Genomic DNA, 27,882 nt, shown 5'->3' with positions numbered 1-27,882 from the left:
AAAAATAACTGACAGTATCATTACACAGGTGAAATAACCAGTAATTACAGGAAAGACATTTTCATGTGATACAAAGTAGTGGGCTACAGTACAGGCAGTAGTTAATAAAGATATTATTAATGATGTCTTTGAATGGGTCTCATTCAGTATGCAAGAGCCATATAAGACATAGAAGAACACTAATAATTGGTCTTTAAAATTGACACTCTTCTTTCAAAACATTTGTTTCCCCTTTACTATATGTACTTAACTGTATTTATTCTTGAAATATTGCTTTCAACAGTACAATATTAAAAAAGGAAATAGCTGGAGGGCATCTTTAATAGGATTGTTATGGCACTGATGGCAATGCCACAATAACAATACATTCTGCAGTAAGAGCTTTTACATTATAAAGGTGGCATCACAATTATGCTACTGGCTCTTAAGATGATGTCTCAATGCCCCTTACTGAACCCTGTAGTCACATTCACCATTCATAAATAGGGTCAAACTGTGGCCAAGACTTGTTTCCCACATCCCCCTTCACAGTAGTTAACTACTCCTGACCAGAGACTATAGAGTGGTTCCTCCTTTGCTGACTTACTTCATATTGCCTGCGTGGTATAGCTGCTTGCTTGTGACGCACTTTGTGACGCAAAGAGAAGAGGAAAGAGGGAAATTAGGGGAATCGAGAGAGTGGAGAAGGGGAGGGAGTGTCCTAAGGAAGCAGCTACTACCGCTGGAGAATGGGATCAATTCTCAATTCTAGTATCACAACATGGCAGCAATAGAATGGCACAAAAAGGTTAGGGTTATGAATTTATAATAGTCGCTGGAAGAAAAATGCAACTTGTACAAGTGTGTGGTGGACCAGACCATCTTTCTAAAGTCAGTCTCTTTACTGGTGGTGCAGTGTGGTACTGCAGATGGCCTAAAATAAATATACACTCTTAGGCCCCCAGGGAAATGTGTAATTAAAAGGTTATCTGGGCAGTAAGTGTTTATGTGCTTGTAAAAGCCCTATATATAAAATAAAAACAAATACAATTAGTTGTGCAGCCCAAAAGATAACATATACATGCTGAGCCATCTGCATCTGATGAACAGTAAATAAAGATCACTTCCTTGAGGGACCGATGGAAATCCAGTGCTTGCTCAGCTTCTGGCAAAGTCATCTGGTACCAGATTTCGTTTCAGTACTCTTCATCAGATGCAAAGAGCCTTTTGGGTCTCCCACTGCACTTGATGCCTTCTATTTTCTTCTAACAACTGTCCCTTCTCTAATGAAGATCCTCGGCAGAAGGAGCCTGATATTAAAGATCACATTTAAAATTCAACAAAAAAATGAATCTTTACCTTTTCTGACATCTGGTGGCCTTTTTTTGAAAATGGGAAGGGGTATTAATTATTTTAGCATTTCTATAATATTTATGCATTTATTTTGTTGGCTGAGAATTCATTGTAATTGTTAGAGTTGTTTGAGTTGGAAGATCTGTTCAATTTCTTCTATAGTGTAAGTAAGGACTATTCATGCTTGTTCAGTTGATTTAAAGCAATTCAACTGTATTAGTAATTGTGAAAGGAAATACAAAGAATATATATTTTTTTTTATTGCATTAAGGATTATTTGTATTTATTATATTGGGTTTTAATGGGCAAATAAGCTGACTAAATACTACTGACTAAAAGTATTTAGTCAGTATTTTAGTCAGAAGGCATAAAGACTGCTCTTCAAATCCATAATGTGGATCTGGTCTGAGGCATTGAAAGCTTGCTAGTCTGGTTAGGTTAAGAAAAATACACAAAAGATAACCTTCTTTAGACAGGAGATAATAAAGCTAGATGGGTATGTGAGTGCAACAGAAAAGATAAGCTGAATGACTGGTGTAAAAGACCATGAAGGTCAACCTGCATCAGTACCCTACAAGAGGAGCAATAACCCACCCCCTGCACACAAAAACAAGCAGTCTATTTTCACCTCCCCACAGGAACCACAATGACCCTTTAGATCTTGCACCCGGTGCCCTTTCTCTGTCAATCCACCACCTACCCAGTGTGCCATACAGACCCTACAAACTCCCAGGGTCACATTCAGCTCCAAAGACAAAAACATGTCCCCGCTAACCTTTACAAACCTTTGAGAATCACAAGAAAGCTGTCTCAGCTGACAGGACACATTAATCCGCAACAGTAGATCATTTTCCTTGTAAAATACTGGAAATAAACAATTGACTGATTATAGGTGTGTGTATCGAACAAAAAATAACTAACATTTGCAATAAAATACTCAACTAAATATGATTCCATTCAATGGTGAAGGTTTTTAAATATACAGAGTATAATATATACTATTTTAGTAAAATCTAATCATCAATATTTTAATTGCTTTGTTAAGGCACTGTGGTTTTAGGAACACATTCAACACAACTATGTCTGATCCAAAAACATATCTTTATCATAATATTTTCAGAAACAGGTGACAATTAACAACTTTACCCTCATCGATTTTATAGGTCTGAACCTTAAGCTAGTGGTCCAACAGGAGGATTAAGGAAGAGTGTGCGGTATAGCTAGTATACAGTGCCTTTGGTGTTCAGCTCCCTCACTTTCTTCACATTTTCTTATGTTACACACTGAATTTCTAATTGGTTAAAACAATTATTTTTGCCACCAATCCACACACAACACCCCATAACAACAAGACAATTTGTTAAATTATTGAAAATAAAAAACTGAAATATCTTGTCAAAATAAGGCTAACAAAATGTGGAGAACGTAAAAGGGTCTGAATACTATCTGAAGGCAATGTGCTTTCCACTAACATTGGAACACTTGGGAAATATGAGCCAAATGGGCTGCACATTTTTTTTTTTTACATGAAACCAAGAGGAAATGAAGATTCAAAAAAGGAGGAGTGGGTTGGAGAAGAAGGTCTTGTCCTGTATCTCATCATCACTAGACATAACACACTGATAGTTTCCAATGACGTTGCCCTTCACACTGCTATTTTATACACAGCCAAGCACCTGTCGCAGGGCACCATGCCAGCAACCCACATTTAACCAACCATTTTCTGTCTTTCATTAAACAAACTTACAAAAAGACTTTAATTAAAGTAAATTGATTGTAAAAAATACATTTTATATTTGTATCCAAAATGTTCTCTGAAATTCTTATGAGCACAATCTAACTGAAGAATAACATTTTACATTTTTAAGTTCACCTGAGTGATTAGGAACAGCGCCTAGAGTTTGCCAAAGGTTACTGGAACATTCAATGGGACCCAGGTCAGCAGAACATTTTGTAAAGAAACACCAGAGGCGGGTTTGGCGTAGACAGAAAGATAGCCATGCAGGAAAGTTCCTCATCCCGACTTTATAATATGGTAGAGGATCTTTGATTTTGTGGGACTGTTTTTCCTCAAAAGGCCGTTGACAATTGTTATGGTATATGGCATCATGGACTCCAGAAAATAAATGAAATACCTGACTGCGGCTTCCAGGAAGCTTAAACTGGGCCTTGTTTGGATTTACAAGCAAGACAATGATCCAAAGCACACCTCAAAATCAGCAAAAATGCTGACCACAGAATCAAGGATTCTTCCATGGCCATCCCAGGACCATGACCTAAACCCCAGAGAAAACCTGTGGGATGAGTTGCAGAGGTGAGTCTACAAGAACGAACCTCAGATTCTGAAGGATCTGGGGAGATTCTGTATGGAGGAACGGTCTCAGAACCCTTACCATGTGTTCTCCAGCCTCATTACACATTACAGAAGAGTCAGAGTGGTTACCCTGCTAAGGGAAGAATTAAAGGGAGGAGTGCCAATAAATATTTGGGGAAAATATTTGTTTTAAGATAATTAATTTTTTTCTTAGAATTTTTTAATTGAATCAAAGGGTTTGATTTTTTTGTTAATATTCTCATTAAGAGATAAAGGGGATAAACAAAAACAAATCCACTTTTGCTCATATTCACCAAGGTTGCCAACATTAGTGGATGGCACTGCATACAGTAGATAGCATACCTTGTATGAAGACCCTCCTGCACATGATCCTGCCAACATGTGTTCCTCCAAGGAAGATGAGGTTGGACAGGATGAGCAGGGCTGTGGAGGAGGCGGAGAGGAGAGCCAAGCAGCGTCTCCTCATGGCCGGAGAGATATGGCGCTCCTAGAGACAGAAGCATCAAAGAAGTTACTATAACACAGAGGAAGGAGCAACATAACAGTTACTATAACACACAGAGGAAGGAGCAACATAACAGTTACTATAACACACAGAGGAAGGAGCAACATAACAGTTACTATAACACACAGAGGAAGGAGCAACATAACGGTTACTATAACACACAGAGGAAGGAGCAACATAACAGTTACTATAACACAAAGAGGAAGAAGCAACATAACAGTTACTATAACACAGAGGAAGGAGCAACATAACAGAAAAGAAACCTCAGTGGAGTCTGTGACATGTTTCCGATGGCTTTTTTTTTACTGCCTAGTGAAAATCAAATTCTGTAAACTAATATCCAAATAATGCTGCTGCGCATAGAGGATACATTTGAGAAAAAAGAGACTTCACAGATCCCAGCTCAACAGACCACTTAAAAATCCTTCTAATTAATGGCTAGTATGTCAACAACACTCTACTCTTGGGGTAAGCCCACATAACTGTTTGTTATAGTTGTCCCGAACCATAACAAAATACAAACACTGTTCTGTAACATTCTTTATTAGAAGAACTTGAAAAGAAAACCATCTCAATAACATAGGTAACTATTTCATTAAAATCTTCAAAACCCTAGGCCAGTACCATACTTCATGAAGAGTCCCATTTATATTCTAGTGTCTCTATTCAACAGTGGGGAGAACAAGTATTTGATACACTGCCGATTTTGCAGGTTTTCCTACTTATAAAACATGTAGATGTCTGTAATCTTTATCATAGGTACACTTACAACTGTGAGAGACGGAATCTAAAACAAAAATCCAGAAAATCACATTGTATGATTTTTAAATAATTAATTTGCATTTTATTGCATGATTTAAGTATCTGATCACATACCAACCAGTAAGAATTCCGGCTCTCACAGACCTATTAGTTTTTCTTTATGAAGCACTCCTGTTCTCCACTCATTACCTGTATTAACTGCACCTGTTTGAACTTGATACCTGTATAAAAGACACCTGTCCACACACTCAATCAAACAGACTCCAACCTCTCCATTATTAGAAAATGGAAGAAGTTCAAGATGACAGTCAATCTCCCTCGGTCTGGGGCTCCATGCAAGATCTCACCTCGTGGGGCATCAATGATCATGAGGTTGGAGAGGGATCAGCCCAGAAATACATGGCAGGACCTGGTCAATGACCTGAAGAGAGCTGGGACCACAGTCTCAAAGAAAACCATTAGTAACACATTACGGCGTCATGGAAGAAAATCTTGCAGCGTACGCAAGGTCCCCCTGCCCAAGCCAGTGCATATCCAGGCCCGTCTGAAGTTTGCCAATGACCATCTGGATGATCCAGAGGAGGAATTGGAGAAAGTTATGTGGTCTGATGAGACAAAAATAGAGCTTTTTGGTCTAAACTCCACTCGTCGTGTTTGGAGGAAGAAAAAGGATGAGTACAACCCCAAGAACACCATCCCAACCATGAAGCATGGAGGTGGAAACATCATTCTTTGGGGATGCTTTTCTGCAAAGGGGACAGGACCACTGCAGTGTATTGAGGGGAGGATGGATGGGGCCATGTATTGATCATGGCCAACAACCTCCTTCCCTCTGAAAGAGCATTGAAGATGGGTCGTGGCTGAGTCTTCCAGAATGACAACGACCCGAAACACACAGCCAGGACAACGAAGGAGTGGCTCCATAAGAAGCATCTCAAGGTCCTGGAGTGGCCTAGCCAGTCTCCAGACCTGAACCCAACAGAAAAACTTTGGAGGGACCTGAAAGTCCGTATTGCCCAGCGACAGCCCCGAAACCTGAAGGATCTGGAGGTCTGTATGGAGGAGTGGGCCAAAATCCCTGCTGCAGTGTGTGTAAACCTGGTGAAGAACTACAGGAAACATATGATCTCTGTAATTGCAAAAAAAGGTTTCTGTACCAAATATTAAGTTTGGCTTTTCTGATGTATCAAATATTTATGTCATGCAATAAAATGCAAATTAATTACTGGATTTTTGTTTTAGATTCCGTCACTCACAGTTGAAAAATGACAGACCTCTACATGCTTTGTAAGTAGGAAAACCTGCAAAATCGGCAGTGTATCAAATACTTGTTCTCCCCACTGTATCTTCTCCTATATTCACTTCAGAATTAAGCAATCATCCCTTTACTTATACTGACTGTTTAAGTCAAATTGTTTGTAGTTACAGCCCTGGTTGCAAAATTCCCAAATGTCAGACCAGATATACGGGCACAGCAGGCAGATAAATTAAATGAGTAAAAACAACTTTATTTATTTATGGGGACATAAAAGATTAAGAGCTGCCGATGGCCACAGAGTTAAATAACTGTTGGAACCAGCTTGCATTGAAAACTCCTTGTTGAGGATTCACTGTCAGCGTCCTCAGCAACCCAAAATCCTATATGACTATTAAAAAAAGTATGTGCCAAAAGAAATATGTATTTTTGTTTGACAGCAATTCTTTTAACTTCACTTACATTTATTTATGAACTTACATAATGCTGGAGTAGATTTACCTTTGCAAGCTTAACAGGTTTGTTATATTCAGTGGAGTGGAGGGTATACGCCATACCCACTTTTTTGTCAGCTGCCATTGTGTACACACTTCTTACCAGTGGTTTAGTGGAGGGTATACGCAGGTATACGCTTTCTACCCATTTTTTTGTCAGCGGGCATAGCGTACACTGACTTCTTACTGATGCCTATGAATGTAGTCCAGTGAACGTATATGCAATATACATTCTTTTTGTGGTAGATAGCATGCAAAATGTAGCATACAAAAGCCAGTCGCATATTTTAAAAACGACCAATAAATAATGTGTCCGAGACCGACCTATGACATATCTGATTAGCTGGTTATTTAGAACCATGTTACTTCACTTCAGTCAAATATTTTTGTCTTCTAGAATATTCAAGGTTTTTGTCCCCAAGGCAAAATTATATTTCCATAGGCTTAACGTTACTTCCGAAATACATTACGAAACGAACTCATTAAACAACTTTGTCATTTGTCCAACTAAATAAACGTAGTCGAGCAGCAGACAAAACTGCCGCCAGCTCTGCTGGTGCCCTTCTAGATTTTGAAAGCAACCGGATCCTCCATGGTAGAGACTTGGTACCCCCATGGGTACAGACTGTACCGTACAGTATATCAGTAAATTACGTATTTGTGCCTTAAATCAATCTGTCAATGTTGCGGTTTGGCAGTACTTTCTCTTTAACTACCTTAGCTAGCTTACGTTTTTTAGCTAACTTTACTGTTGACAATTTTTGAGTTTTGGAAATGGTAGCTAGTTCAATTGGAAAATGCGGGTAGAGAAGCTGACATCAGGACTGGTAGCCATGTTAGCTAGATTTTTTATTTAAAACCTTTCAGCTTTCATATGGCCAAGAGTGTATCATACAGTACACAGCTTGCTATTTTAATACAATATTGCAATCTTGTGGTGTAAACTGCTAATTTCATTTGCACTTTTACTGTAACTGAGTATACTGTGTTTTTTGTTCTTCATAGACACCAATGATTGGCCAGACCTATAGACAGTAAAGTAAGTGAAAGATGTACTATGAAGTCCAAAAACCTCTGGTAGGGATGCAAGAAACTGGGTAGGTTAGAGCAGTTCAAAGACTTGGTTTCCAATGTATCTACATGGTGTTAGACAGGGATGGGCAGTATTTATGATGCATGTATTTCAAATATACACTCACCTAAAGGATTATTAGGAATACCATACTAATATTGTGTTTGACCCCCTTTCACCTTCAGAACTGCCTTAATTCTACGTGGCATTGATTCAACAAGGTGCTGAATGCATTCTTTAGAAATGTTGGCCCATATTGATAGGATAGCATCTTGCAGTTGATGGAGATTTGTGGGATGCACATCCAGGGCACGAAGCTCCCGTTCCACCACATCCCAAAGATGCTCTATTGGGTTGAGATCTGGTGACTGTGGGGGCCATTGTCATGTTCAAGAAACCAATTTGAAATGATTCGAGCTTTGTGACATGGTGCATTATCCTGCTGGAAGTAGCCATCAGAGGATGGGTACATGGTGGTCATAGAGGGATGGACATGGTCATAAACAATGCTCAGGTAGGCCGTGACATTTAAACGATGCCCAATTGGCACTAAGGGGCCTAAAGTGTGCCAAGAAAACATCCCCCACACCATTACACCACCACCACCAGCCTGCACAGTGGTAACAAGGCATGATGGATCCATGTTCTCATTCTGTTTACGTCAAATTCTGACTCTACCATCTGAATGTCTCAACAGAAATCGAGACTCATCAGACCAGGCAACATTCTTCCAGTCTTCAACTGTCCAATTTTGGTGAACTCGTGCAAATTGTAGCCTCTTTTTCCTATTTGTAGTGGAGATGAGTGGTACCCGGTGGGGTCTTCTGCTGTTGTAGCCCATCCGCCTCAAGGTTGTGCGTGTTGTGGCTTCACAAATGCTTTGCTGCATACCTCGGTTGTAACGAGTGGTTATTTTAGTCAAAGTTGCTCTTCTATCAGCTTGAATCAGTCGGCCCATTCTCCTCTGACCTCTAGCATCAACAAGGCATTTTCGCCCACAGGACTGCCGCATACTGGATGTTTTTCCCTTTTCACACCATTCTTTGTAAACCCTAGAAATGGTTGTGCGTGTAAATCCCAGTAACTGAGCAGATTGTGAAATACTCAGACTGGCCCATCTGGCACCAACAACCATGCCACGCTCAAAATTGCTTAAATCACCTTTCTTTCCCATTCTGACATTCAGTTTGTAGTTCAGGAGATTGTCTTGACCAGGACCACACCCCTAATGCATTGAAGCAACTGCCATGTGATTGGTTGATTAGATAATTGCATTAATGAGAAATTGAACAGGTGTTCCTAATAATCCTTTAGGTGAGTGTATTTCAAATACAAAATATAATTTTGTCATTTGTATTTGATGAAAGTGGCTTCATATTTTGTATATACCCACTTCTCTGGGTACCACTACACTACTGGATTACAGTATACCCACTACTCTGGGCACCACTATACCACTGGATTACAGTATACCCACTTATCTGGGTCCCCACTATACCACTGGATTACAGTATACCCACTACTCTGGGCACCACTATACCACTGGATTACAGTATACCCACTTATCTGGGTCCCCACTATACCACTGGATTACAGTATACCCACTTCTCCGGGCACCACTATACCACTGGATTACAGTATACCCACTTCTCCGGGCACCACTACACCACTGGATTACAGTATACCCACTTCTCTGGGTACCACTATACCACTGGATTACAGTATACCCACTTCTCCGGGCACCACTATACCCACTTCTCTGGGCACCACCATACCCACTTCTCCGGGCACCACTATACCACTGGATTACAGTATACCCACTTCTCCGGGCACCACTATACCACTGGATTACAGTATACCCACTTCTCTGGGTACCACTATACCACTGGATTACAGTATACCCACTTCTCTGGGTACCACTATACCACTGGATTACATTATACCCACTTCTCCAGGTACCACTATACCACTGGATTACAGTATACCCACTACTCTGGGTACCACTATACCACTGGATTACAGTATACCCACTTCTCTGGGTACCACTACACCACTGGATTACAGTATACCCACTTCTCCGGGTACCACTACACCACTGGTCATATTGTATAATGTAAAGAACGGAGTGTTCAATGTAGTTTAGTTTAACATATTTGTACAAGGATATTTGATCTGAATATCAGCATTACTGACCAAAAACTTAATTCAACAGTTATTTATGCAACAGACAGAAATGCCGTTTCCCTGTTTAGAAAAATTACTACACCCCTAGCAGGAGGCCAACAGGAATCCCAGGGCCCGCTACAAAAGGATTAGGACCCAAAACCATGTGAAAAAAGAAATACATAGTAATGATTTTACTGTCCAAAAAACATGTCATAAATGTTTTATTGTTCAATGCTTTAATTTATAACTAGATCACATTCAAATCACTTTGTTTTCAACAAAGGTAATTTAATGTCAAATCATTCACATTCATACTCTTCACAGTCACAATCAGCCAAGATGAAATATCCAAATTAAATATTCATTTTAAGAAATGTGGCCATTACATTAATGCCACACCAATTTTGATGTTCCCTCCTAGATTTGACCTTCCTTTTCTGTGCTCCTGATGGTAGAATAAACTATTTTCTACAGAAAACGGTTGAACCCCAACGCTGTATAGAAAAAAAAGCAAGGAGAAAAAACATGAATCACTTCACCAATGCAATTCTTCCATTTAATAACAGCATAAGTTCCTTGATAGTACTGAATACTAAAAAAAAATGTCATACTAACATTTCAACGTTTTGGTGTGTCTATACACATCGCATGCTATTGCAACATTATCACATCCTCCACTGTCTGACTGCTGAATATACCATCGTGAACAAGCGGTCCTCTGAACACACTGACAACTGTCACCCATGAAGCATCATTGATGTCGCCCCAGAAAATCCATGGAGTAAAACAAGTACTTCAAGGACTCAAAACAATTACGCTACCGGACTGAAATGCTACCTGGGTAACTAGCTAGCCAATTCTTAACTGCTACACTATGAACAATGTTTTCTAATATATTCAAATATGCCTGCGATTGGGTTGCAATTGGGTTCATGTTTTGCTAGGCGTTATTGACTTCCACTCCTTGGGTGGGTTCTACCCTTTCAATACACATTTCTTTCACTGTACTTTCACCATGCTTAGCGTAATATGGCCTGGCCTAAGATGCTGGTACATTACTCATTTTAGCATGCTTTCAAATAGCATGCTAATATTAGAATCAGGTGCACCAAAATAGATTTAAATTATTTGAAAATCATAGCTGCAACTCAAAGGGTCCAACCTCACATAACAATTGTAAAATTGGTCTTTAGTAATACAGGTCTGGTGAAATATGTCGTGGTAAGATCAAAGGAGCTCTCTGAAGCCCATAGGAGTGCAATTTGTTGATGCCCATGATTCTGGGAAGGATTACAGAGCCATTTCCAAGCATTTCCCTGTTCAACAGAAAAACAAATACAGACAATTCCTGACCACTGGCAATCTATGTAGAACATGCCGTCCTATCTAATTCAGCCCAAGAGCTAACCAAAAGATGGTCACAAAAGTCTTGGAGAACCCCAGGGTAATGGAAAGACATCTGCAGGCATCTCTGGCATGAGTCAACTTCCAGAAAGAGACTACACAAACTTGGCATAACATAATAGTTACAGAAACATACATAACAGCAAATAAATGTTATTAGACAAGATCACAGGATACAATTCATACCATAGAACAAGGGAGTTTAATTGAAAAGCATTAGGTCTGACTGTACCAGCCTAACAATACCGTCCAATTCACACATGCTGAGCAGGAAAATGGAACTGTTAACGGTTCATTTTTCTGGAATGATTTTCTTCATTTCTAGTGACAGAAGGGTGCTAGCTAAATAAATAACATTTTAGGGAGAGAAAAAGGGACCAGACAGATAGAGGGAGAGACAGGGCAGAGGAATAGGGAAAACTGGAGAACAGGGAAAATCAGCACAAACCTCCCTACTTCTCAATCTTCATATCTTTGACAAACACTACTTGGAATAGTCATAAGAATTGAGAACATTTCTAGCGAGACTTTTTCTTTTTTTGTGATCAATTTGAAATTTCTAGCGAGACTTAATAAAAACTATACACTGCCAAAGCTATTTCATTTCATGGCACCAAAATATTTGTTTTTTTCTTTCATTCGTGAATTACATTGATACAAAAACTATCAATATACAGTGGGGAGAACAAGTACTTTTCCCACTTACAAAGCATGTATAAGTCTGTAATTTTATCATAGGTACTCTTCAACTGTGAGTCATGCAGTCTAAAACAAAATCCAGAAAATCACATTTTATGATTTTTAAGTAATTAAATAGCATTTTATTGCATGACATAAGTATTTGATACATCAGAAAAGCCGAACTTAATATTTGGTACAGAAACCTTTGTTTGCAATTACAGAGATCATACGTTTCCTCTAGTTCTTGACCAGGTTTGCACACACTGCAGTAGGGATTTTGGCCCACTCCTCCATACAGACCTTCTCCAGGTCCTTCAGGTTTCGGGGCTGTTGCTGGGCAATACGGACCTTCAGCTCCCTCCAAAGATTTTCTATTGGGTTCAGGTCTGGAGACAGGCTAGGCCACTCCAGGACCTTGAGAAGCTTCTTACTGAGCCACTCCTTAGTTGCCCTGGCTGTGTGTTTCGGGTCGTCGTCATGCTGGAAGACCCAGCTCGACCCATCTTTACTGAGGGAAGGAGCTTGTTGGCCAAGATCTAGCGATACATGGCCCCATCCATCCTCCCCTCAATACGGTGCAGTCGTCCTGTCCCCTTTGCTGAAAAGCATCCCCAAATAATGATGTTTCCACCTCCATGCTTCACGGTTGGGATGGTGTTCTTGGGGTTGTATTCATCCTTCTTCTTCCTCCAAACACGGCGAGTGGAGTTTAGACCAAAAAGCTCTATTTTTGTCTCATCCGACCACATGACCTTCTCCTATTCCTCATCTGGATCATCCAGATGGTCATTGACAAACTTCAGACGCCCCTGACATTGAGCAGGGGGACCTTGAGTGCGATGCAGGGTTTTAATCCATGATGGTGCAGTGTGTTGCTAATGGTTCTCTTTGAGACTGTGGTCCCAGCTCTCTTCAGGTCATTGACCAGGTCCTGCCGTGTAGTTCTGGGCTGATCCCTCTCCTTCCTCATGATCATTGATGCCCCACGAGGTGAGATCTTGCATGGAGCCCAAGACCGAGGGAGATTAACCGTCATCTTGAACTTCTTCCATTTTCTAATAATTGAGCCAACAATTGTTGCCTTCTCACCAAACTGCTTGCCTGTTGTTCTGTAGCCCATACCAGCCTTGTGCAGGTCTACAATTTTATCCCTGATGTCCTTAGACAGCTCTCTGGTCTTGGCCATTGTGGAGAGGTTGGAGTCTGTTTGTTTGATTGAGTGTGTGGACAGGCGTCTTTTATACAGGTAACAAGTTCAAACAGGTGCAGTTAATACAGGTAATGAGTGGAGAACAGGAGGGCTTCTTAAAGAAAAACTAACAGGTCTGTGTGAGCCGGAATTCTTTCTGGTTGGTAGGTGATCAAATACTTATGTCATGCAATAAAATACAAATTAATTATTTAAAAATCATACAATGAGATTTTTGGGATTTTTTAGATTAAAGACCTCTACATGCTTTGTAAGTTGGAAAACCTGCAAAATTGGCAGTGTATCAAATACTTGTTCTCCCCACTGTAGGTGACGATAACTAACTTTCTCGTCAAGTGAAAAGACGAGAGAATTGTTGAAACGCCTACTCTTTTACCATGGGTTTTTGATCTAGTCTATATTACCCCAAAAAAGCAAGCACGGATGCGTAATTTGAAAATCTACCAGAAACAGTCACAATACAACCGTAAACAGTTTTATTTTAGGCTTACTATAATGTAGATACTGAAGGTTATAGCCAGTGAAGTGTTTGTCTATCCAAATGCATACTTTGTTTTGATTGTGGAGATTTGATTGCAGGACCTACAGCTTGCAGGTCTGCTTCTCTAACCACTACGCTATTTAACAAGGTAAATCAGTCACCCACTCACTCACTCAGTAAGAGACGTTCGCTCTTCTTGACCGGCTCCGCTTACACGGTCCAGCGGAAAAAAATAAGTTTTATTCATATCTCAGTGCAGGGGCGATCATGTGGAATTGGTGCTGTGCAAAGTTAAATGTGATGATGCGGTGCGAGCAGAAAGAGAAATGGAGACAGTAGAAGCAGAGGAGGACGGCAATAATTACAGAGGCAGAAAATGTATGGAATGAGTGAAGTGGAGAAGCATGGGGGGGGGGTTCCCATGTCATGTCCCAACTGTGTGTCCTCTCCTTAGTTCTTCTGTTCTCATTTCCCCCGTAAAGTGGAAACCAAATAAAGTGTTGTCCATGTGACAGCTGCTGTTCTCTTTTATAAAAATTAAATATACTACTTATCCTTTTATCTAGGGCTGGCACACCTATTTGGAATCCACATTTCCAAACAAAATGTGCATAATTTAAAAGACCTAGTCAAGTTTCATGAACACATTTAAGTTCACGTTTCCTCTCAACAACCTATCCAATAGAAGGCAAGCAGAGAGGGCAGGGAGAAGATGCAAGGAATTCTAGGGAATCCAATTGTTTTCTGTCAGAGAAAGAAAGACAGATGGGCAGAGAAGCAAAGAGAAAAAGGGAGAGAGAGAAAAAAAACAGGTTCACTGACTGTCTAGTGTGATTGAGTGTCAGAGGACAGACCCATGTTTGACTAAGCACCAAGTGTGTGTGCATGCGCGTGCGTGGGTGCGTGCATGCGTGCCTGCTGGTTGAGTTGATAAGTCCTTCCAGATCGTTTTATGGCTTTGTAGTAAATCACAGTCAACACTGAACAGTGTGTTCAAACATGTATGACCATATGCACTCCAGGTTAGACACCATCAAACCAGCAACGCAAAAAGACCAGATACATTTCAGAGTCTTGCCAAGCATTATACCATACCAGAAATTAGAAGCCATGCTTCCTTCTAGGCTAGTCTGAGTTGCTACGGAGATGCAGAAAAATAAGCTGAAGAAGTAGCAGAACAAGACTGAATTGGACTTAAATTGTAACGACAAAACAGGCATTAGATGTACACATTACAACGCATGTCTACAATGTTCAACCCTGTTTCCAAAAAAGTTGGGACAACGTATAAACTGTAAAGAAAAACAGAATGCAATGATGTGCAAATCATTTAAACCCTATATTCAATAGAAAATAGTACAACGACAACATCAAATGTTGAAACTGAGAAATGTTATTGTTTCTTGAAAAAGATATGCCCACTTTGAATTTGATGCCAGCAACTCATTAAAAAAAAAGCTGGGACAGGGGCAACAAAAGACTGGAAAAGTTGTCAAATGCTAGAAAAAACTCACAACGAATTAGGTTAATTGGCAACAGGTCAGTAACATGATTGGGTATAAAAAGAGCATCCCAGAGAGGATGAGTCTTTCAGAAGTAAAGATGGGAAGGGGTTCAGCACTCTGTGAGAACTGTGCAGACAAATAGTTTGATAATGTAAGAATAACGTTTCTTAACGTAAAACTGAGTTTGGGGATCTCATCATCCACAGTACATAATATAATAAAAAAATTCAGAGGACCCGAAGAAATCTCTGTACACAAGGGAAACCGAAAACCAATACTGGATGGACGTGATCTTCGGGCCCTCAGGCTGCACTGCCTTAAAAACAGACAATTCTGTAGTGGAAATCACTGCACGGCCTCAGGAAAATTTCCGGAAACCATTGTCTGAGGAAATACAATACGTCGCTGCATCCACAAATGCAAGTTAAAACTCTACCATGCAAAGAACAAAACATATATAAACAAGATCCAGAAACGCAGCTGCCTTCTCTAAGGCTGAGCTCATTTAAGATGGACTGAGGCGAAGTGGAAAACAATCCTGTGTTCTGATGAATAAAAAAGGTTTTACTCAAGTGCAGATGGCATGGGTGACTTGCAGATCTGTGAAGGCACCATTAATGCTGAACAATATATAAAGGTTTTGGAGCAACATATGCTGCCATCCAGACGATTTGTTTTTCAGGGAAGACCTTTCAACCACTGAAAACACTTTGTGAATTATGAAATGACAAATACAACAAAGGAGACCCTAACAGCTGAAATCCTTTATCAAGTAAGAATGGGAAAACCTTTCACTTTCAAAACTACAGCACTTAGTCTCCTCAGTTCCCAAATGCTTTTAGAGTATAGTTAAACAATGAGCTGATGCACCACAGTGGTAAACATGCCCCTGTCCCAACTTTTTTGAAACGTGGCTGGCGTCAAATTCAAAATGGGCATGTATTTTTCCAAAAACAGTTACATTTCTCAGTTTGATATGCTGTCTTTGTACTATTTTCAATTTAATACATGGATAAATAATTTGCACATCATTGGATTCGGTTATGCATTTTACGCAGCGCCAAAACTATTTTGGAAACGGGGTTGCACATCATATTTACACAATCTCGTTCCACTACTGCCATCACAGATCAAATTCATTTTTGGAAATTGAAAAATATGACAGATGCTTCTGAAACTTTTTAGCAAGTCAAGGCCAATGGACACACATTTCACATGCGTTCATTGTGTGTTAAATTTCCTAACGTGAATGACCATCATCAGCTACCCCTGATCAAAACATCTTCCTCCAGGCAAGGATGTGTGCGTACGCAGGCTTGAAATGCACATGATCCTTAGCTGGATGTTTTTAGAAATTCAACCCAGAGTTGAGTTTCTCAACATTGAAGGTTATTCTCTGGATAAAAGAGTAAACCTAGTTTGAAGTTGTTGTGTTTGATTAATCTTCTGATTAATCTTTCAAGCATCAACGTGTGTTCCATTGTAACTGATAACCAACAGGGATAAGACTCTCTGCAATGGATGCGTGCGTTGCTGGTGAAACCATTGATGTACCCTTATGTGTTCATTCACTTTGAAACCCACATGCACAAAACATTGCTCTTGGAGCAAATAACTTGGTTCTATTTGAGAAACAACAAGTGTCGTCATCATCATCATGCTTTCAGGAGCGTAAGAACCCACGTTGGGATATGGAAGGAGAGATTCATCACAGATAAATAACCTAAAACCAAAAATGTCCGGCAAATCTATGGACTACATTCATTAATTCACAATAATGTGTTCTAGCTAAAAACAGGGCTTCAGAAAGTGGTGAGGTGAGTAAGGTCTTCGGTCACTTACAATTAATGGATAGACGAGGGGAGAAGAGAGGAAAATCTCCATTCCATTCTCCACCAGCACTCCTAACCAGTTCATGATGGCCCAGTACTGCAGGTAATCATGTCCTCCATGCCAAAGACACACAAAGCCAAACGCCAGGGCCGTGGACAGCATCTTCCACAGCAGCCCATGTCGAGAACCTCCCAATGGGATGTAGATGTACCTGAGACAGGGAGGGTGAAAAAGTCAGCTACCAGAAGCAATGCAGTGGCCGGGGAATGACAATTGTCTCCATTAACGGCCCAAGATCTGGACATGGATGTGAATTACTGGACATCCCTTTTCAGAAAGTACAGGACATTCAAATCTGTCATTTCAGTGTGAATGCAAATCCACCTCAGGGGCGATCTCTCTTTCCCCTGAAGATAGAGGGACGCTGATTGTAACCGTTGGTCCACATAGTCCACCACCTGTGCATAACGAGCCCAAGGACGCACAGACAAATGCACTATGACGAATGGGTTTCATTAAAAGTGCCCTGCCGAGAGACACCCACTACAGCGAATGATGAACCGCTAAATCAGAATGAAAAGATTTCTCTTCCTTTCTACTGTGTGTGTGATCCATGTCTGTGTGTACATATGGGGACCCAAAGTCCCCACATAGATTGTAAACACCTGAAAAATTGGTCCCCACAGGGTTTTTGACAGGTAAAAAAAAGTTATTTCCTGTTTAGGTGGGGTTATGTTTAGGGAAAACTGTGTTATAATTGGGGTTTTAGGTTTAGGCATTATTGGTTAGGTTAAGGTATACTTTCTGAAGTATTAAAATCAAACAAGTGGAAAGGACAGGGGCTCTAGTTGGGCATACGTTAAATAGCATTTTGTTTGTGTGCGCGTTTGTTTAGCTGGAGACAAAATTGTTTGTACATTTTGCTAATACCTTCATGAAAGGTAGAAAACACAGAGGAAAAGCTATGACAGTCTCATCCAGAGAGACAGCAGAATGAGAGGATGGGGAAAAAAAAGAATATGACAGAGGTTCAAGAATGGGTTTGAGCTTATAATAGCACAGAAAATGTTGCTTATATGAATAGCAGACTAGTAAGTGTGGTTTATTTTCTCAAGTGTGTTTGTGTGGGAGGGTGTGGGGTTGAAATCTCTCCTCTGTGGCACTTAAACAATTATAAGGACGGCGTGTGTTTGGGAGGCTGCCCGTTATAATCGGCTTCGCTCTAGCTAATCCCCACGGGAGACACAGCGCTCAATCCAACACCCAATCTTATAACACAGTCCTCCTGTCCCCAACACAGATTATACCACAGCTTTCACCACACAGACACTCAACATATCACACATTAAGACCACAGGGAAAAACTACACGCGTGGGGATTTGATTTAACTCCTCAGTGTCACTTCATTTTCGCTTGTTAGATCACTTTCTTCTTGTCATGATTGATTGCTAGGTTTGTCCATGGATATAATAAACAGTGTCCACTGTACCCGGTCTGCCAACAAAGGCCTCATATTGCTAACTAAGAATAGAACACAAAAATACATTTATTTTACAGCACTTGAGCAAAACCTTTTTCAGATTTCAGATTCCCCCTGTTCATCCATGGATAAAAAAAATTTTTGATTGCACCTGAGCTATAAAAAGTGTCCTCCTTTGCAAAGATTAGACCTACCACACAGACATAAACACTATTTCTCTGTCACAATCGCTTTGTCACGGCTTCGGGGTTTGGACAAGGAGGAGCAGGAGAAGGCGTGGTGGAAGGATCTTTTTAATGGTATCCTCACGAACCAATGCAAAATAAGTATAAACAGGTGACGAAGCGTCGTACAGCTCTTAGTAGGTAGAGACAATCACACACAAAGACAGGGGGAGCAGAGGGAACATATATACCGGGGGAAACAGCGATGATGAGGAACAGGTGCACTAAACGAGACACAGGTGAAATGTATGATGAGACGGTGGTGTCAGAAGGCCGGTGACGTCGACCGCTGGGGCCCGCCCACTGCAGGGGGAGGTGAACCAGCAGAGGTCGCAGTTGTCACAGTACCCCCCCCCTGACGCGCGGCCCCAGCCGCGCGACGACGCCGGCCTCGGGGCCGACCCGGGGGGCGCGGAGCAGGGCGGTCCGGCCGACGCTGATGGAAGTCGCGGACAAGGACGGGAGCCAGGACGTCCTTCACCGGAACCCAGCTCCGCTCCTCCGGGCCGTACCCCTCCCACTCCACGAGGTACTGGAGGCCCCCCGCCCGGCGCCTCGAGTCGACGATGGAGCGGACAGAGTACGCCGGGGCCCCCTCGATGTCCAGAGGGGGAGGGGGCACCTCCCGCACCTCACACCCCTGGAGGGGACCATCCACCACCGGCCTGAGGAGAGACACATGAAACGAGGGGTTAATACGGTAGTCGGGGGGAAGGCGTAACCGATATGTTACCTCGTTGACTCTCCTCAGGACTTTAAAAGGCCCCACAAACCGCGGGGCCAGCTTCCGGCAGGGCAGGCGGAGGGGCAGGTCCCTGGACGAGAGCCAGACCCGGTCGCCCGGCCGATACACCGGGGCCTCCCCGCGGTGGCGGTCTGCGGAGGTCTTTTGACGGCGGACAGCGAGCCGGAGGCGGGATTGCACTGCCTCCCATGTGCCCGCTGCCCGCCGGAACCAGTCGTCCACCGCAGGGGTACCGGTCTGGCTCGGCGTCCACGGCGCCAGGACCGGCTGGTAGCCCAGGACGCACTGGAAAGGCGTCACTCCCGTGGAGGAGTGGTGCAGAGAATTCAGTGCGTATTCCGCCCACGGCAGAAACTCTGCCCACTCCCCCGGCCGGTCCTGGCAGTAGGACCGGAGGAACCTACCCACTTCTTGATTGACCCGTTCCACCTGCCCGTTGGACTGGGGGTGGTAGCCCGAGGTCAGGCTGACCGAGATCCCCAGGTGCTGCATAAATGCCTTCCACACCCTAGACGTGAATTGGGGACCCCGGTCAGACACGATGTCCTCGGGCACCCCATAGTGCCGGAAGACGTGTGTAAACAGGGCCTCCGCGGTCTGTAGGGCAGTAGGAAGGCCGGGCAGGGGCAAGAGGCGGCAGGACTTCGAGAACCGATCCACAACGACCAGGATGGTGGTATGGCCCTGGGAAGGGGGGAGATCAGTCAAAAAATCAACAGAAAGGTGGGACCATGGTCGTTGTGGAATGGGCAAGGGGTGCAACTTGCCCACCGGTAGGTGCCGGGGTGCCTTACTCTGGGCGCACACCGAGCAGGAAGAGACGTATACCCTCGCGTCCTTGGCTAAAGTGGGCCACCAGTACTTACCGGCCAGGGCGCGCACTGTTGGCCCGATGCCAGGATGACCGGAGGAGGGAGATGTATGCGCCCAGTAGATGAGGCGGTCGCGGACAGACGCCGGCACATACGTACGGCCCTCAGGGCATGTGGGCGGAGAGGGCTCGTCGCGCTGCGCTCGGGCGATGTCCGCGTCCAGTTCCCATACCACCGGTGCCACGATGCATGACTCCGGGAGCACGGGAGCATCATCCACAGGCCTCTCCTCCGTGTCATGCTGGCGGGACAGCGCGTCAGCCCCGACGTTCTTACTCCCCGGCCTGTAAGTGAGAGTAAACACAAACCGGGTGAAGAACATAGCCCACCTTGCCTGGCGAGGGGTCAGCCTCCTCGCTGCCCGCATGTACTCCAGGTTCCGGTGGTCAGTCCAGACGAGGAAAGGGTGTTTAGCCCCCTCTAACCAGTGCCTCCACGCCGACAGAGCTCGAACCACGGCCAGCAGCTCACGATCACCGATGTCGTAGTTCCGCTCCGCCGCACTGAGCTTCTGGGAGAAGAAGGCACAGGGACGGAGCGTGTTACGACACCCCGTCCGCTGGGAGAGGATGGCACCGAGCCCACAATCGGACGCGTCCACCTCCACGATGAACTGGAGCGACGGGTCGGGATGGGCCAGGACCGGAGCGGTGGTGAAACGGTGTTTCAGTTCCACAAACGCCCGCTCCGCGTCCACGGTCCACCTCAACCGGGTCGCCCCCCCCCTTCAGAAGGGAGGTGATCGGAGCCGCGACCTGGCTAAAGCCCCGGATAAACCTCCTGTAGTAATTAGAGAAGCCTAAGAAACGTTGCACGTCCTTGACCGTGGTTGGGGTCGGCCAATTACGCACGGCGTCAATGTGAGGCTCCTCCATAGCCACACCTGTGCTGGAAAAGCGATATCCCAGGAAGGACACAGACGACTGGAAAAACAGACACTTCTCGGCTTTCACGTACAGGTCATGCTCCAGCAGTCGAGCCAGCACTCTGCGCACTAACGAGACATGTTTGGCGCGGGTAGCAGTGAATATCAAGATGTCATCAATATACACTACCACTCCTTCGCACAACAAGTCCCGGAATACGTCGTTGACGAAGGACTGGAAGACTGAAGGAGCATTCATCAACCCGTACGGCATCACTAAATACTCGTAATGGCCAGATGTGGTACTAAAAGCGGTTTTCCACTCGTCTCCTTCCCGGATACGCACCAGGTTATAGGCACTCCTGAGGTCTAATTTAGTGAAAAAGCGGGCCCCGTGCATCCTCTCCACCTCCGCAGAGATCAAAGGGAGAGGGTAGCGGAACGGAATGGTGATCTTGTTCAGCGCCCGGTAATCAATGCACGGGCGCAAACCACCGTCCTTCTTTTTCACAAAAAAGAAACTCGAGGAGACCTGTGACTTGGAGGGCCTAATGTATCCCTGTTCCAACGCTTCCGTAACGTAGGCGTTCATAGTCTCCGTTTCGGTGCGGGACAGTGGATACACGTGACCCTTCGGGAGTGCGGCTCCGTCAACGAGGTCTATCGCACAATCCCCCAGCCGGTGTGGTGGCAACACAGCAGCCTTGGCTTTGGAGAAAACCGTAGCCAAGTCCCTGTATTCGGGGGGAATGGGCACGGCTGGCGCACTGTCTGGACTCTCCACCGAGGTCGAGCCAACGGAAACACCCAAACACCTACCCTGGCACTTCCGCGACCACCCCGACAGACGTCGACTAGACCAGGAGATGACGGGGTCGTGTAGGGATAACCAGGGGAAACCTAAAACTATTGGGAAAGTGGGTGAGTCGATTATGTGAAAGGATATGGTTTCACTGTGTCGGTTGTCGGTAACCAGGAGGAGGGGAACAGTGCAACTCGTGACCAGACCTGACCCTAGTGGCCGGCTGTCTAGAGCTCTCACGGGCAGGGGGGTGTCGAGGGCCTGGAGGGGTATGCGTGACCGCAGGGCAAAAGACTTATCCATGAAATTTCCGGCTGCGCCTGAGTCTACCAGCGCCTTACACCGGGAGAGCCGCGGAAAGCCGGGGAACCTAACAGGGACAGTGCACATAGAGAGGGAAGAGGTTAGTGGTGAATGTGCATGTGCTACCTGGGGTGACGCGGAAGTGCCCTGCCTGTCACCTCTTGACTCGGGGAGGGAGGTGCGGTGCGGCGTGGTTGTACGGCCTTGTTTCCTCTTGGAGGCACTCCGCACCTCTCCTCCCCTACACCTGCCCGACAGCGCAGCCGTCCCCAGGTCCATGGGGACGGCGGCGTCTGGTTGGCAGGGTGGAACGGGCGGGCCTCTTCCGGGACGTCCTCGGGCAGCTAGCAGGTTGTCGAGACGGATGGACATGTCCGCCAGTTGGTCAAAGGAGAGGGACACGTCTCGACAAGCCAGCTCCCTCCGGACGTCCTCGCGAAGGCTACACCGGTAGTGGTCGATCTGAGCCCGCTCGTTCCACCCCGATCCCGCTGCCAGGGTCCGGAACTCCAGAGCGAACTCCTGCGCCGATCTCGTCTCCTGCCGTAAGTGGAACAGTCGTTCACCCGCCTCTCTCCCTTCGTGAGGATGGTCAAACACGACTCGGAAGCGGCGGGTGAACTCGGCGTAGCTGCCCTGGGTGGGCTGCTCGATGTTCCAAACGGCGGTGGCCCACTCCAGGGCTTTCCCAGACAGGCAGGAGACGAGTGAAGAGATCTTCTGGGCTTCGGTCGGCGCAGGATGCACCGCCTGGAGCGCGATGTCCAGTTGTAGCAGGAAACCCTGGCAGCGGTCCGCCGCCCCGTCGTAGGCCCTGGGCAGCGGAATGGGCATCGCTCCCATGCTGGGCGATGCGGCTTGGGGAGGTGGAGAGACGGCCGGTGCTGCGGGGTTCCACTGGCTCAGCTCTAGGCGCTGCACCGCTTTCAACACAGTGTCCATCGCGGCGCCTAGGCTGGCCAGCAAGGTTGAATGTACTTTTACCACCTCCGCAACACCGGCCTCGCCTGTGGCTCCTTGTTGCTCCATATCCTTGTTTGTTGTCTGGGTGTGTGATTCTGTCACGGCTTCGGGGTTTGGACAAGGAGGAGCAGGAGAAGGCGTGGTGGAAGGATCTTTTTAATGGTATCCTCACGAACCAATGCAAAATAAGTATAAACAGGTGACGAAGCGTCGTACAGCTCTTAGTAGGTAGAGACAATCACACACAAAGACAGGGGGAGCAGAGGGAACATATATACCGGGGGAAACAGCGATGATGAGGAACAGGTGCACTAAACGAGACACAGGTGAAATGTATGATGAGACGGTGGTGTCAGAAGGCCGGTGACGTCGACCGCTGGGGCCCGCCCACTGCAGGGGGAGGTGAACCAGCAGAGGTCGCAGTTGTCACACGCTTGGTAAGTAGCTGAATCAAATACATAGAATTTATTGGTAGAATTCCTCAATGCAAAGATTAACTGTACAAAAGTCAAGGAATTATAATAATACCCTCTGCTTAGCATCACTCATCTGCTTGTAAAACAGCACAGGTAGCAAAACATTTCCAACTTGTGCCCAAGAGTCATTGTTTGTTTTTGTTGCAGTTAATATTGCTATGGAATAGGTTAAGCTGTTCAGTTCTTTGGAATACATTTAGACAGTTGAGTTTCACTTAACACAGGCCATCACCAATTGGCAGCAGCAACCGAAGCAGGTGTTATTCTACGCCAGGAAGTCAGGTTTTGTGCTGACTGCGCACTGTGGGGGGCAATTAGAGTTATGTCAGGAAAAGGCAGTGTGAAACCCTATAGTTTGTTGGATTCTTTAGGTTTCTCATGTAAGCCTTTTCTATTTCCTTTCTGTACAGTCATATGAAAAAGGATTTAAACTGGAAAGTTGTCTTTTATAATATGTAGATAGATATACATATAGATAGATATACACATACATATATACATATACATATACATATACATATACAATATATATATATATATATATATATATATATACACATATATATATATACATATATATATATGTTATTTTCAGGTTAACTCCAATGATAGATCTGGCCTTTGAGTAGGCCATTCCATTCAAATATATATTTTTTTATAGCCATTCTGTTTTTGTTTGTGTGTTTTGGATCATTGTCCTGTTGCAAGATCCATGTTCGGTTCAGGTTCAGCTTTTTGACAGATGGCCTCACATTCCCCTGAAGAATTTGACACAATGATAACAAACTGGACAGGTACTGATCCAGCAAAGCAGCCCCAAATCATAATGCCAGCACCTCCATGCCTAATGGTATGAAGTTCTTCAATTCAAAGGCAGTGTTTAGTTCACGAAACATGGCATCTGGCATAGCTGTAAAGCAATTCCACCATTGACTCATTGGTCCAGAGCACATGGTTCCAGTAGTTTTGGTCTTTATCCAGGTGTTTTCTTGCAAACATCCGTTGTGTCTTGATATTATTTTTGAGAGCAGAGGCTTCTCCCTTTCGAATGCCCCACATACAGTAAGCCAAGTTTGTACTGTTTCTTTCTGAGAGTTCAATGTTGAAGTTGCACTTGGCCTGTAGATCCCTAGATGTTACCCTGAGGTTATTAGATATTTTCAAACGCATCTTTCAGTCAGCTCTTGGTCTGAATTTGGTGGGACAACCTTTCTTGTGTAGATTACCGGTGTGTTGGAATGTTCTCAATTTCTAGATGAGCAGTCAGACAGTGTCTCAAATGAGCCCTGGTCGTAGTATGTTCTAAATAGGAAATAGAAGGCCATTTTGTACATAGCCAGTCTGAATAATGACCTCGATTTCAGATCGGGGGAAAATAGTCCTGTTATTATTACCAGAGCTCTGTATGGTATGTGTATGTGTCTGTGTATGTTCCCTGGGGTCCTGCAGTATCTCACCATGCTGCTTCGTAGACCTGGGTTCAAAAACTATTTGAAATATGAAATACTTAAGCTGGGCTCAACTAAGCAGATCTGAATGTAGAAATGAGGACTCCCAGGAAAACAGTAGTCATTGTTACTGTGTAGACTATCCTGGCTAAATAAAAAAAATATATATATAAACCTTTTTATTTCTGATGTAAGGAGGTTTTCACTCAAAATCTCACGATAAATGGCCCCATTCATTCTTTCCTTTACACGTATCAGTCGTCCTGGTCCCTTTGCAGAAAAACAGCCCCAAAGCATGATGTTTTCACATCCATGCTTCACAGTAGGTATGATGTTCTTTGGATGCAACTCAGCATTCTTTCTCCTCCAAACACGACGAGTTGAGTTTTTACCAAAATTGTATTTTGGTTTCATCTGACCATATGACATTCTCCTCTTCTGGACCATCCAAATGCTCTCTAGCAAATCTCAGACGGGCCTCAGATGGACCTGGGCTTAAGCAGGGGACACATCTGGCACTGCAGGATTTGAGTCCCTGGCGGCTTAGTGTGTTACTGATGGTAGCCTTTGTTACTTTGGTCCCAGCTCTCTGCAGGTCATTCACTAGGTCCACCCGTGTGGTTTCTGGGATTTTTGCTCACCGTTCTTGTGATCATTTTGACCCCATGGGGTGAGATCTTGCGTGGAGCCTCGGATCGAGGGAGATTATCAGTGGTCTTGTATGTCTTCCATTTTCTTATAATTGCTCCCACAGTTGATTTCTTCACACCAAGCTGCTTACCTATTGCAGATTCAGTCTTCCCAGCCTGGTGCAGGTCTACAATTTTGTTTCTGGTGTCCTTTGACAGCTCTTTGGTCTTGGCCATAGTGGAGTTTGGAGTGTGACTGTTTGAGGTTGTGGACAGGTGTCTTTTATACTGATAACAAGTTCAAACAGGTGCCATTAATACAGGTAACGAGTGGAGGACAGAGGAGCCTCTTAAATAAGTTACAGGTCTGTGAGAGCCAGAACTCTTGCTTGTTTGTAGGTGACCAAATACTTACTTTACAGAGGAATTTACCAATAAATTCATAGAAAATCCTACAAAGTGATTTTATGGATTATATTTTCTCATGTTGTCTCTCATAGTTGAAGTGTACCTATGATGAAAATTACAGGCCTCTCTCATATTTTTAAGTGGGAGAACTTGCACAATTGGTGGCTGACTAAATACTTTTTTGCCACACTGTAAATAGTAGTGCTGACAAATGATTAAAATAATTGCCATTAATTGCCAAATATTCTGTAGTCATTTGTGATTAATCCCAATTCTGAATGTATTAAAATTTTGCCCTAAAAAACATTTTCCTTTTTAAAAAGCAGTGCATTATGTAAAAGACATGCTTGACTTGAAATTAAATACAGTAAGTGCAGGATCAGTCTTTTTCCAGTTGGTCCATTAGACCAGGTTGTCTGGGCCATGGCCCGTAAATCCGTCCGCCCGTCCGCCCCGAAATTACCACAGCAACAAGGCAGCGTCTATTCATAGCCTTCTAAATCTCATCTACAAGATTGCTGCTGGTATATGATCTCATTATTTCTACCATCTCGTGTCATTGTGCTCTAGATCAACCTGCTGTCTACAGTATAAAATACATATCAGACCCTCTTATGTGAAGAGCTGCTGAGTATGCAGGCATTCCAACACTGAATCACACCAGCGTTTGAAAGTATTGTCCCTTGATGTTTAAGCTACAATGTGGTTAGAATGGGATTCTGGGTGGGCTACAAACCGTTGCTTCCCTGATGGCCAAAACCAAATATTTGTGTCTTTATTAAAGCGAAATAATGAAAAATATCTACAATGTAATAAAAAAGTACGTTCATAATCGCTTGAAATATCTTTACGCAAGCAACTCGTGCAGCATCATATGGTTATATTGCGTTCATTACCCCAGTAACGTGTTTGATGGAACTTTGCTTATTCCACGCAGATGGTCGTTATTTCAAAATGTTTGTTCACAGTGAAAACAACACTGAGGAAGCTCAATCAGCTGTGGCACATGCCGCGGCGCATCTATTGGCTGTGCAAGAGGTGCAGTTGTACCCAGGCCCGTGGGGGGGACCATTCCTTTCACTCTCTCCTGAAATTATGTATTTTTGTTTTACGTATGTTTCTATTCTGTTCTCACATTCAGAAGCTAGTACATCTACGGCAGGATCGGATTCACATTGTTGCCGGGGGGTGGGGGGGTGTATTTTTAATGACAGTGTTTTTAATGATTCTCTTTTCACTTGTAGTAAGAGTGTAGTACTCCTGGCTTGTAATCGATTCAAATGGCCAGTGGCAAAAGCCATACAAATAGCCTAGAAAGTAAAAAGTAAACTTTTCATAAAAACTGGTTTTAATGCATGACAAAATGCTCTGAAATCTCAAATCGCTTACTGTGCATACTGCAGTATGCCAGATTAGTATGCCAGAAGATTTGCATGACCCAAACCATAGGCTGAACATGGTATGCCAAATGTCCGGATGGTCTACTATTTCCAGTGGATTTTTGAAGTACTCAACCATGCATGCTTTTTGGGGTAGGCTACTATAGATAACAACCCCTTGCGCAGTGAAACAGGTGTTTGCAACCATTCTCTCGTCTTTTCACTTGACAAAAAAGTCAGATAGCGTCACCT

The 27,882-nt window shown here is 43.8% G+C and overlaps 1 protein-coding gene across 5 annotated transcripts in view; it reads right to left on the bottom strand.

The window, feature by feature from the left end:
* Window positions 1-27,882, bottom strand: part of hhat (hedgehog acyltransferase) — a 67,795-nt gene that overhangs the window by 13,230 nt on the left and 26,683 nt on the right. Inside the window, exons 10-13 of one of the 5 annotated variants that reach the window (XM_020047040.2) lie at window positions 17,045-17,246; window positions 4,010-4,154; window positions 3,726-3,779; window positions 3,566-3,626 (exon numbers count right to left, since the gene is read on the bottom strand). In XM_020047040.2, the coding sequence (XP_019902599.2) occupies window positions 3,772-3,779; window positions 4,010-4,154; window positions 17,045-17,246 (355 nt within the window). In that variant the 3' untranslated portion in view covers window positions 3,566-3,626; window positions 3,726-3,771. Of the gene's footprint in view, window positions 1-25; window positions 1,290-2,738; window positions 3,627-3,725; window positions 3,780-4,009; window positions 4,155-17,044; window positions 17,247-27,882 lie in introns of those variants that run through there. The other 4 variants (XM_020047041.2, XM_020047039.2, XM_020047038.3 and 1 more) reach the window with 4 other exon arrangements.

This window comes from Esox lucius, chromosome 6, assembly GCF_011004845.1.
Source record: "Esox lucius isolate fEsoLuc1 chromosome 6, fEsoLuc1.pri, whole genome shotgun sequence".
In the NCBI taxonomy this organism is placed as follows: Eukaryota; Metazoa; Chordata; class Actinopteri; order Esociformes; family Esocidae; genus Esox; species Esox lucius.
Note: the sequence above shows the minus strand (reverse complement) of the source record. Positions and strands in the feature narration are given on the sequence as shown.